The sequence below is a fragment of the Hylaeus volcanicus genome, chromosome 7, assembly GCF_026283585.1.
Source record: "Hylaeus volcanicus isolate JK05 chromosome 7, UHH_iyHylVolc1.0_haploid, whole genome shotgun sequence".
Taxonomy (NCBI): Eukaryota; Metazoa; Arthropoda; class Insecta; order Hymenoptera; family Colletidae; genus Hylaeus; species Hylaeus volcanicus.
In genome coordinates this window covers 21,930,306-21,941,465 of record NC_071982.1, presented here as the reverse complement: position 1 = coordinate 21,941,465, position 11,160 = coordinate 21,930,306, and the positions used below count along the sequence as shown (strand labels likewise).

Sequence of the window (11,160 nt, the reverse complement as noted above, 5' to 3'; positions counted from 1 at the left end):
AGCTCCGAAAGTGGCGGGAACTTTCAAACCCAACAACACAAGGGTGATTCACAATCTGTAATTATAAGAAGAATTTCCTGAAATATTACACTACTCAAATTTAATAAATGGTTTTCGACATTTAATTACTTGCAACTTTACTGTTTCAAACAACAAATAAACAACACATTTGTATTGGTATACGTAAATAATCGCAATTAATCTTATCAACCAAAATTTGATGGTTTAGTATACAATAAGATGTACTTCGTATATTCTTATGCTGATTAATTTTCTGATAATAAAACAAAATATTTTAAATGACATGGTAGAACAAATCAATTTCAAACTTCAATGTACAGTAATCCTTCCTTAAAATAAAGCTTACATTTAATATGGTTACATGGAATATATTATATATCCAACAGAAAATCACATATAATACATTGCATAAACAAATCCTTCCCCAATAAAACGAGTAACGTTGTACTATCTTTTAACGAAACATACATATATTTATTGGATTATGTTATAGACTTTATCTTATCTCGATTCTAATAAAAAATGTTTCGAGAGGCGTACTGTTTGATATTTAGCATACGCTTTCTCTTAAATATTTTATTTATATTTCGAGTCGGAGAGTGATTCCATCAGTCGAGACTATTGGAATCCGTAAAGTGAATTTTTCTTCCTATGAATATTACCATACAGAGTGTAGAGCAATTCAAGTCGCACAAAGGCGTCAAGATTGATTAACATCTTTGAATCAGCAATACAAAGAAGTATAAAATATCAACGAAGGAGCGAGCTACGTCAGTTGGAGGCTGGAGGTCAAAACCAAAACGGAGGCGTACATACAGAAAGATGGCAGGCTTTCTGTTGTGCGCTGCGCGCTTACTATTTTTATTTCTTATTAATTTGATCCTTATATCATCTTGTTCTGCAAACAAGCTGGTAAGAAATGTACCAGAGCCGTTGATCCAAAGTGCCTTGAATTCTTTGAACGAGGATTCTCCGACCCACCATACGTACAAGGGCGGTAACCTGATTAGCGCGCAAAAATTGGTATGTTCCCTATATATCTTATTATTAATCAACTATTTCAATCAATACTAATAAAAATGAAATAAACTTACATCAAAATTGCTATAAATAAATTTTGCGTAAGTTACATTTTCTGCTTTGATCACGATTTACAACATATTTGTCTATATTTTTTAGGATGAGTCACCATACGTAATATATAGACTTACATTTGACTTGACCCCTGTTTGCAAAAAGACATTAGAACCTTGTCCTCGAGAAGCATGTACCGTAGAAGTAAAGCAACACGAACGAGGAGACATACACGTTTTACGGGAATCTATACAGTGCATGTATTTGTATCCCCAATCGACACAAGATGATCCACTGCAAGCTCAAGAATATACTCAGGACCAGGAGATTATTGAAAATTTGGACAAACAGATTGTCAGTAACCAAAGCGTAGAACTTGATCATGAGATTCAGAAAACTGGAGACCATAATGATAAACCATTCATAGCTATGAGGGCTTCTAGTTCTAATTATTGTCCAGGATGTCCATATGAATTAAATCCAAACATACCCGAGTTAGCTGTGTTTGGAGAACAAGTGGCAAAGTCAATGGATGAATTAATATTGAATGACTTCAAGCACAAAATGATCAATGTTATCAAAGTAACTCGTGCTGTACCACCTTCATCTAATGTAATACAATATCAATTATTATTACGTATGGGAGAATCAGATTGCTTGAAAAATGCAATAGATCAATCAGAATGTTCTGTGCAATTGAATCTTCCCATTAAAACATGCTTGGTAACATTTGAAGAACAACCTTGGCAACAATCTAGTCGTAAAATAACAAAAAACAATTGTACTTCAGCGAATAACATTGAAGTTGGACATAATATTGATCATTCTTCAACATTAAATGCTGAAGCACTTGTAACAGAGCCTGCACCTAACAGAGAAGAATCTAATCTTGAAAAGGTTGAGGCTATGGAAAATTTAAAAAGTATTCTTGATAATTATACTTATGCCACAACTGCAAAATCAGAGGAGCAAGACCAATTAGAAGTAACAGAATATCCTATTGTAAAAATTTCCATTAACAAAAGTGATGATGATAATACAAAGCCTCAAGGATTTGAAGATAAAGTTAAAGAATTTGGGGAATTTCTAACAGACTTTAATTTACCTACAAGGGAAGCTAAATCAGAGCCAGAAACGAACAGAGTGGAAGTTAAAGAAGAGATAATTCTGCCAAAAAGAGTTTCTGCTGATTCTACAATCACTGAATCACAAAATTTGTATAGAAACAAAAGACAATCTGAACTTATTGGTGCACCACGTATCAAAGATGTTAATAATACAGAAGTAAGGGTGCTGGCAAACAAAGGATTACAGAAACTTTCAGAAAATTTTGAAGGTACACATGAACCTATGCTAGTAGAAATTGTGGAAGCCACTGAACAAATAGTATCGGGATCTTTGTATAAAATAAAAGTTAAACTGGGCACGAGTACTTGCCCAAAAGGCTCTAAAGATAATTGTCAGTTAAAAGAAGGAAGTGAAATCAAGGAATGTTTGTTTTCGATATGGTCACAGCCATGGAAAGATAATGGATCTCCGGAAATTACCATCAATTGCGATCTAAACAACCGAGAAAAGCGGTCTTTAAAGGGTGCTCAGTATAATCAAAAAATGTTAAAACTAGCTCAAGATATAAAAAACGAAACATTGTTCGAAAATTCTAATTTACCAGCTGCATCCTCTGAAATTAAGGAAGAAATCACTTTGCCAAAAGAGGTGTCCTTAACAGTTTCTATGATAAATCATTCTACTAAGTTATACAGAAGCAAGAGAGAATCTGGTCTTGTTGGTGCACCTATTAATATAAACGTTACTGATCCTGAAATACAAGAGATTGCTAAGAAAGGATTGCAGAAATTCACAGAAAGTTCTGAAGGTACAAACGAACATACGGTAGTAGAGATCGTAGAAGCCTCAAAACAAGTAGTATCAGGATATTTGTATAAAATAAAAGTTAAACTGGGCACGAGTACTTGCCCAAAAGGTTCTAAAGATAATTGTCAGTTGCAAGAAGGAAGCGAAATCAAGGAATGTTTGTTCACAGTATGGTCACAGCCATGGAAAGATAATGGATCTCCAGAAATAACCATTAACTGCGATTTGAACGACCGACCAAAACGATCCTTACGGGGTTCTCAATATAGTCAAAAAATGTTGCAGCTAGCAAAAAATATCAAAGACGAAACTATGTTCGAAGATTTCATCAGAGAACATAATAAATCGTATGCTTCAGCTAAAGAAAAACACAATCGTTTCAAAATTTTTAAAAAGAATCTGAACAAAATTGTAGAATTGCAAAACTTTGAACAAGGAACAGCTGAGTATGGCGTTACAATGTTCGCAGACTTGACGCCTAAAGAATTTAAAGCGCATTATCTAGGTTTGCGACATGATTTGAAACAAGAGAACGAAATACCATTTCCAAAAGCTGAGATACCAAACATTGATTTACCTGCTAAATTCGATTGGCGTAATTATAACGCAGTCACACCTGTGAAAGATCAGGGACAATGTGGATCGTGTTGGGCATTTTCAGTTACAGGCAATGTAGAAGGCCAGTATGCAATTCAAGAAGGCAAATTGTTATCGTTATCTGAACAAGAACTAGTAGACTGTGATACAATGGACGAAGGATGCGGCGGAGGTGAAATGGAAAATGCTTACAGAACCATAGAAAAATTAGGTGGTCTTGAATTGGAAATAGATTATCCTTACGATGCCAGAAATGAAAAATGCAACTTCAATCGAAGTAAAGCTAGGGTGCAGATTGACTCAGCTGTAAATATAACATCGAATGAAACACAAATGGCACAGTGGCTAGTAGCAAATGGCCCGATTTCTATTGGTATCAACGCTAATGCCATGCAATTTTATATGGGTGGTGTTTCTCATCCCTTCAAGTTTTTATGTAGCCCTGAAAGTTTAGATCACGGCGTTCTAATTGTGGGATATGGCACGAGCAGTATGTATTATACTTTCTGAATGTAATTACATCAGTTTCAATATCGTTTATATAACCTATTTCGTTTTTGTTTTCAGAGTATCCTCTGTTCCACAAAGAGTTACCATACTGGATAATAAAAAATAGTTGGGGCCCAGGTTGGGGTGAACGAGGTTATTACAGAGTATATAGAGGAGACGGTACCTGCGGAGTTAATGCACAAGCTTCAAGTGCTATAATAATAAAGAAAAATTATTCACGAAACTAACGTCTTTCAGGATATTTAACTCGTCTTAAATAAAATATTTTTTGTTACTAATACGATATGCATGTTATATAAATTTTATCGCTTGCTTTATGAAGAAATTTTGTACGATATTTCTAAACGACAAATAATTTGTTTCATATGCCAAGTTGCGAGCTCGAATTAATTTCCAATTATAATTATATAGAATCGTACTTATAATGTTTTCGTAATAAAAAGAAATACTTGTTACGATATTTTCATGTCCCTTATATTATGTTCTTATCCTGAAATCCAACACTTAATTTTTATCCAATCGTATAAACAATCAACGCTGGCCATTAAAAACTAGAATTTTCGAATCGCACAATGTTCTGAAACATTACTTATCGACGAATTATGCGAACTAGGACATTAATTCACAATATGATCTAAAATTATATTTTCTTATTTTGACAATCACAAATATATTACCTTAAAATTCTAAATCAATATAAACGAAATAAGCTGTCATCGTTATAAGTGTTTGCGTACTTATAAATTTCGTTTATTGTAAATTATAAAAATTCACATACGGGAATAATTCATTTAATATGCGACTTCTAAAACAAATTTACGACTGAATTCAAATCCTAGACAAATGCGAAATTACAGCGTAGGACATAATACGCTTCTGTAAACTAAAGAATTTAACAAGGTCTAATAACCAATGATCATACTTTTTTCTATAATTGATAATGTTATAGAAACGTAGTCGCGTTTTTCGATTCGCACGTTTATCAAAATTGTATCGACAAATGTCAACATTTATTCCGTGAATATCTAACAATTACGCTTACATAGCGTTTGCGAGTCATTAAAATATCTATTCTCCCAATTATATGTATATATATTCTCTAATGTTCTTCACGCGATACGTTGACGCACATTATCAGACACTTTATCATTATAAACTAAGTACGCACAAGAAAAGGAACAATTATTACAAGTTAAGGGGAACATATAGTTTCCCGTTGAAAAAATAAGATGTCACGGAATAAACTATCAAAAACGTGAAAAGTTTTATGATGCAAATTCAATGCAGATACGAAGAGATATTTTTTAAATACATGCTTAAGGATGTAGAACATATAGCGTACTTCACTTTCGTACTGTATGGCAATTTAAGTCGATTACCTGTTTAGTTTTACAATTGCAATACATATTCGTCAACAGTCGTAAATTTATCAGTGTTTCCTGTACGGCTATGTTATTTAAAATTACGTTAAGACAGAACTGCATGGAAAAATCGGTTTACTGCAGCAAATGAAAATATCAGTACGACGTGTAGCATTAGGATTCGTGTCAGGTCACTGATGTGTCATTGATACTGTAAAGATTTCATTTCCTTTCCTCGTCAATCATCCGCGAACGAAAGAAGAATAAAGATTATAAAATATACAGTAGACACAGCAACGCAATGAAAAGCTGATACAGGAAAAAACCATTGTATTTATCCACTAATAGTAATTGTAATGTCCCCACTGATTATATGGCCCGTATGCTTGCGGTCCACCTTGCCCATATTGCCAACTCTGATAATTTGCATAGTTAGGATCGGACGGAGGCGGATATTGTTGATAACCCTGTTGATAACCGCCTTGGCCGCCATACTGGCCGCCCTGAAATTGTTGCTGCGATTGATAAGGTCCGCTTGGCCCACTGCTGTACTGGTAAGATGACTGAGAGCTAACAGAAGGCGGCAGTGGTACGCTTGATTGGTCACCCGTTTTGACTTTCTTTGGAGGAGAAGTATCACTGTAACAACGAAGCAGTTAATAAGTAGTTATAAGTATTATACAATTTATTCTACAATAATTATTCTTCATTTTTACAACTTACGTTTTGGCATCGTCGCTTTTCGTCTTCTTCCGTTCCTTTGCTTGTTTGATGCATTTTTGGAATTGTTCGTGCGCTTTCAATACTTGTCGAATATCAGGACTAAAATCTTCGAGAAATTCTACTTTACGTTGTGCAAAAAGGACTCTTTGCTCGAGGTCAGCATGTTCTCGTTCTATAAACATATCCATGTATCCTACGATTTCTTGTGTATCGACAGGAGTTCTCTGCATCCCTAAATCGATTAATTGTAGATAGAGTCTGGGATTATCTTTGTCTTTCTCTGTAGCCTGGAATAATATGTAAATAATATATATATATATATATGTGTATATATATCTATATCCGTGCAATGATTAAATATGGGAAAAAGTATCGTCAACGTACCTTCAGTAATACTTTAATCGCCTTATCCACATCATTTTTGACTTTGCAGAGAAACCGTGCGTATTTAACAGCGATGTTATTTGCGATCGTTCTATTTTTACTATTGCTAATATAATTTTCATATAATGTACAGGCTTTGTCCAAATCCCCTCTTCTACGTTCCAAATTTATTCTTCGATACGCCACTTGTAACATATTTGGTAATACGTTATCGATATTTTCCAATATGCTAGCCGCTTTTTCGAAATTATCTTGACCTTCTTCAAAGGTCGCCCACTGAAGATGCAAATTTGGTTTCTTTGGATGATGCACCATACATGCTCTGGAGTACACGTCCCTAATTTTATCAACGTTATTGCCTTTCAACGACTCTAAATAACGAACAAACTATGGAAAAACATATATTTACTTAATATAAGTGTCTTCACTTAAGAAACATTAATTAAGATACTGTTATTATCGACTTACTCGCATCCAAAATTCATCGTATAAAGCACAGGCTATCAAGCACCTTTCAAATAAAATGATTATTCGATTTTGATCTTTCTGCTCGATTTCAAAATCGAGATATTCCTTCCAATTCTTCAGCTGACATCGTTCTAACGGTTTTACGTGGAAGTATGGCCTTTTAATCTATCGATAAAGATAAAGAAATAAGTATCGCTGTAAAACGATATGTTAAATAGATCATGTTTATATACTTACTCCTTCTTCGTATGACCATCTCGCAGCAACTGCATTGATATTAGCTTTGTGCATTTTACGTCTACTGCTAATAATTTTCTCTCTGATAGCACGTGTCTCTTCGTCGGTAGGTGGAAGTTCGTGTGGTGGAGGTTCTTCGCCTGGTGGTGCATCGTCAGCCGCGGAAGTGGAAGTGCTGTCGTCTGATTTTAACAGCGCTTTTACTTCAGCGCGCAGTGCGAGAAAATCGTCAACGCTTAAAATACGATTTGGTAAGTTCGAAGAGACAAACTCTTGAAATGCATCGAAGTGAGAGATATAGCCAAGCGTGGGGGTACATAATAAACAGTCATATAATGCTGTTACTCTGCTGAGACGTTTGCCTTCTAACTCCCACTTTATATAACTTTCCCAAAGACGATCAGATCTAAAAGATATTAAATTTCTTTGCAAACATTCAATTACAATAAAACAATTTTACACGTAAAGCTGAAGAGAAATCAGACCTAAACTCAAGACCACACGCTTGAATAGCTCTTTCGTATTGTTCTCGGAGTTTCTCTTCGTCCTTTTCGTAGACGGTTTTGCAGTGGTTGATGTAATGGAGCCAAAGGTCCACACTGAGCGAAATAGCTTTCAAACCTTGGTCGAATACCTGTAGTAATGATTTACAATCACATTTAGAACGGTTTATAACTGATTGGGCTGGTGGCGGGTAGACTTATACCTATTTCTTTTTTTTTAGCTTTCGTTAAGCATTACGGTTTTTTAGCAACGTATACTCACATATCGTACGCGTACTGTAAATAAAGAGATTTATTTAACACAGAGATTGCAGAGCATTGTGCATTCACCTTAAAGTCAAGGAGTGTTCCAATCTGGGTGCCTCTGTGTCTTCCGCCACTTTTTCTTGCTCCCTCTCTGGCACGTTCACGTCCTAAGTCTTTGTTTCTGACTTTGATTTAACACCCAACCCAATCTTACTTACATTAAGTAAGGTACCGCATCTTATGCATAAGTTACAATACTTTCTGTAGTAAGCTATGTGTACAAATGCTTACAGTAAATATTACACACAATTTTGCACGATAAATATCGCAAATTGAAACAACTAGCCTTCGCTTGACTTACGTATCATACGTAGAATATCAGTATAACGGTATAAAACAGTAATATTCGCAATAATATTGTATATATCGCAGAATAATTAAGTAACTAGCTATTTGGTAAACGGAGAGAGTCGTATAGGTGCCGCAAGACGTGCTAGGCTGTTGGAAGGGAAAACCATATTTACGTGCGTGCACACTGCCCACGCGTCTTCCTAACTCGAGCTATTTTCATTAGATTGCGTTAATTAAATGATATCATAATGAGAGGTAGCCTAATGAATATGGTAAACGAGTGGACTCACCCTTTGGACATTTTCGGGGTTGCCCTTCTTCTTCTCGTAATCAGCAAATTTTCTCCAGTAACCGTAGCAATATGGATAACGCTCCAAAAATTTGGTATAAGCTTCGCGTGCAGCCTCTGCATCATTCTATAAAGATAACAAACAATGTGAGTATACCGTATCTCTATTTTTATATAGTCTTCATAGTTCTCAACCTACTTCTTGATCGACATATTGAAGAAGATACGTCCATCCTGTGAAATCCGACGGATCCTCGTTAACAGCTTTCCAATACTTGTCCAACTCTGGCAACGTCTTTTTCTTTGGTGATGCTGGTTTAGTCTCTAGCTTATTGTCTCCCTCGTCAGCTTCAACCGAGAGTGCTACTTTTTTTGCTGGCGTTTCATCATTATTCTCGGATGTTGGCGAACTAGGGTCGTACTCTCCTTCTGCGTTTAATTTGCGTTTATCTACAAGGAAATAATACAAGAGAATTCAAATGTAATTCCAATAGTTTATACACATATTTTCTTCTATGTACACGTACTTCCACCTTCCGCTTTGTTTTTCTTTTCAGGAGTTTTGCTCATTGCCTTTATTCCGCTTTTTTTCTTCTTCTCGCTATCTGGTGGCAACTCGTCTTCAGAGACGGACTCAGTCTCTCCCAAATCAGCGGGGGCCGCCGCTGGCAATTCTTCGTCAGATACGGCTTCTGTTTCAGGCTCCTACAAGTAAAAAATTAAATTATATTAACACATTTAATTCTTTATTTAGAAATTTAATAACATACCTTTGCTGCAGCTTCAGTAGGCAGTTCATCTTCAGACACAGCCTCTGTGTCCGGTTCCGTTTTCTTGATAGCATCCTCAGGTGAGCATTCATCTGTATTTGCTACCTCTGAAACTTCCATTGTGTCTGCCATTTCTGTATCAGGTTCAATTTTTCCTGCCATGCTCTCAATAACTTCTGGTGCTTCTTGTTGACAATTGTCCACCTCCATAACTTCCATCCCAGCATCATCATTTATAATAGTTTCAGATTCAATTTCCTCTGTCTCCAAAATTTCTGTTACTTGATTTATGGTTTCTCCATCTTCATTTATAACTTCTTGAAAATCTATCAGCACATGTTGGTTTGTTTCATCGTTACTAGTGTCTTGTCCTTCCATTTCTACTTGTCCTCTTTCAGTCAACATATCCACTTTATCCATACTGCTCTCTTCTATGATCATATGATCTGACACATTATCAGTGTGGACCTAATAAAAAAAATATAATTTATATAATTTAATATAAATAAATAATAAATTTAATATAATTATTGTATTCATAAGGGACATTATTAAACTAACAATTTCAGTTACAGTAGTTTCTAAATCAGGTACATTCTCTTGCTCTTCTGATATTTCTATATTCTGATTCATATTGATTTCATGAACAGCAGTGTCACCAGAATCCTCCAATTCCAAGTGCAACATAGTGGAATCATCCTCTGCATGCTGCTCAATGATAATGTCACCGAACCTTTGTACTCCATTCTCTGGAATACTCTCTAGAACGACTGCCTCTTGCAATATGGGTTCCTGCTCCTCCTAAAAAGTTGCAATGATCAATTATTTTCATCCTATACATCATCAATGATGCGACTTGATGGCCACGAACAGCATCTATAGCGTCGTTGAGCTTACACACCTCGACCTCTTCGATTTCTTGCATTTTTTTCGGGGAACGTGTCGCCCTTGCTAGAAGTTTCTTAGCAGGAGACTTCTTGGCCACGACAGGGGTCTTGCGTGCACGACCAGATCGTGTACGTCGTACTGCGTCAAACATGAAATACAACAGACGGAAATGTTAGAAAAATCAAATGGAATATGTACACGTTACATGCGTGTACGAGACGCCATTCGTGTAATGGCGGTTCGCAGACCTTCGGCGAGCCGGGTGTATCGATAGGTTTATACAACTTTCGTACAAACTTGTAATGAACTCGATCGAGAAATACAATCGTGCAACGTTCAGCTAGATTTATTTCAGAAATATTATCCTCTTACCAGGTTCATTTAAAGCCATTTCACTCTCGTCACCACTTTCGGACGACATCTTGCCTCGATGCAATCTCTGGAATGTAAAACGCAGAACTGAAGAAGAAAATGGCGGCATCATGTTTGAGAGACCATCTGCAGGATACTCGTGAACTAACATAAGGACATTGATAATTATGCAGAACTGGTTTATCATTGATCGATAGAAAATATTGTAATTAGAATTACAGACGAAGTATAGAATGTTCAGAACAGTATGTTTAATGGAATACATGTCTCATAATTCACAATTTAGGGGCTCGTTGATTCCTTGGCAAAGTGAACCAAATTTCATTTATGAATTACAAATATAAACTTTATATTCATTCATTGTCCATTACCTACTATTCCATTACCACATCCTCTTATCATTATATTGTTATTAATTTTAGGGAAAATACGTTTACGTTACGTTTAAAAGCGGATAAATGTTTGAATAATACATAAAAATAATATATTGT

At 35.6% G+C, this 11,160-nt stretch overlaps 2 protein-coding genes across 2 annotated transcripts; one reads left to right on the top strand and one right to left on the bottom strand.

Annotated features, from left to right (window-relative positions):
* The first annotated feature begins 596 nt into the window (after positions 1 to 596).
* LOC128880021 (uncharacterized) lies at positions 597 to 4,537 on the top strand. Its single transcript, XM_054129635.1, has 3 exons — positions 597 to 1,044; positions 1,201 to 4,057; positions 4,135 to 4,537. The coding sequence occupies exons 1-3, from the start codon at positions 844 to 846 to the stop codon at positions 4,302 to 4,304; spliced, it is 3,228 nt and encodes a 1,075-aa protein (XP_053985610.1). The 5' UTR covers positions 597 to 843; the 3' UTR covers positions 4,305 to 4,537.
* Positions 4,538 to 4,698: 161 nt separating this feature from the next.
* Positions 4,699 to 10,826, bottom strand: LOC128880020 (pre-mRNA-processing factor 39-like). Its single transcript, XM_054129634.1, has 13 exons — positions 10,670 to 10,826; positions 10,311 to 10,435; positions 9,971 to 10,210; positions 9,410 to 9,877; positions 9,167 to 9,344; positions 8,839 to 9,089; positions 8,641 to 8,766; positions 7,736 to 7,884; positions 7,251 to 7,656; positions 7,014 to 7,178; positions 6,546 to 6,932; positions 6,162 to 6,448; positions 4,699 to 6,077 (listed from the first exon to the last, which is right to left on the bottom strand). The coding sequence occupies exons 1-13, from the start codon at positions 10,818 to 10,820 to the stop codon at positions 5,780 to 5,782; spliced, it is 3,231 nt and encodes a 1,076-aa protein (XP_053985609.1). The 5' UTR covers positions 10,821 to 10,826; the 3' UTR covers positions 4,699 to 5,779.
* Positions 10,827 to 11,160: the final 334 nt, after the last annotated feature.

Bases quoted from the DNA above. Each gene is read 5' to 3' on its own strand.
- LOC128880021 (XM_054129635.1), top strand. From the start codon at position 844: ATGGCAGGCTTTCTGTTGTGCGCTGCGCGCTTACTATTTTTATTTCTT. The intron at 1,045-1,200 runs GTATGTTCCCTA...TATATTTTTTAG, and splicing joins TGATTAGCGCGCAAAAATTG to GATGAGTCACCATACGTAAT. The intron at 4,058-4,134 runs GTATGTATTATA...TTTTGTTTTCAG, and splicing joins TGTGGGATATGGCACGAGCA to AGTATCCTCTGTTCCACAAA.
- LOC128880020 (XM_054129634.1), bottom strand. From the start codon at position 10,820: ATGTTAGTTCACGAGTATCCTGCAGATGGTCTCTCAAACATGATGCCG. The intron at 10,436-10,669 runs GTAAGAGGATAA...TGTTTGACGCAG, and splicing joins AATGGCTTTAAATGAACCTG to TACGACGTACACGATCTGGT. The intron at 9,345-9,409 runs GTATGTTATTAA...TTTTACTTGTAG, and splicing joins CTACTGAAGCTGCAGCAAAG to GAGCCTGAAACAGAAGCCGT.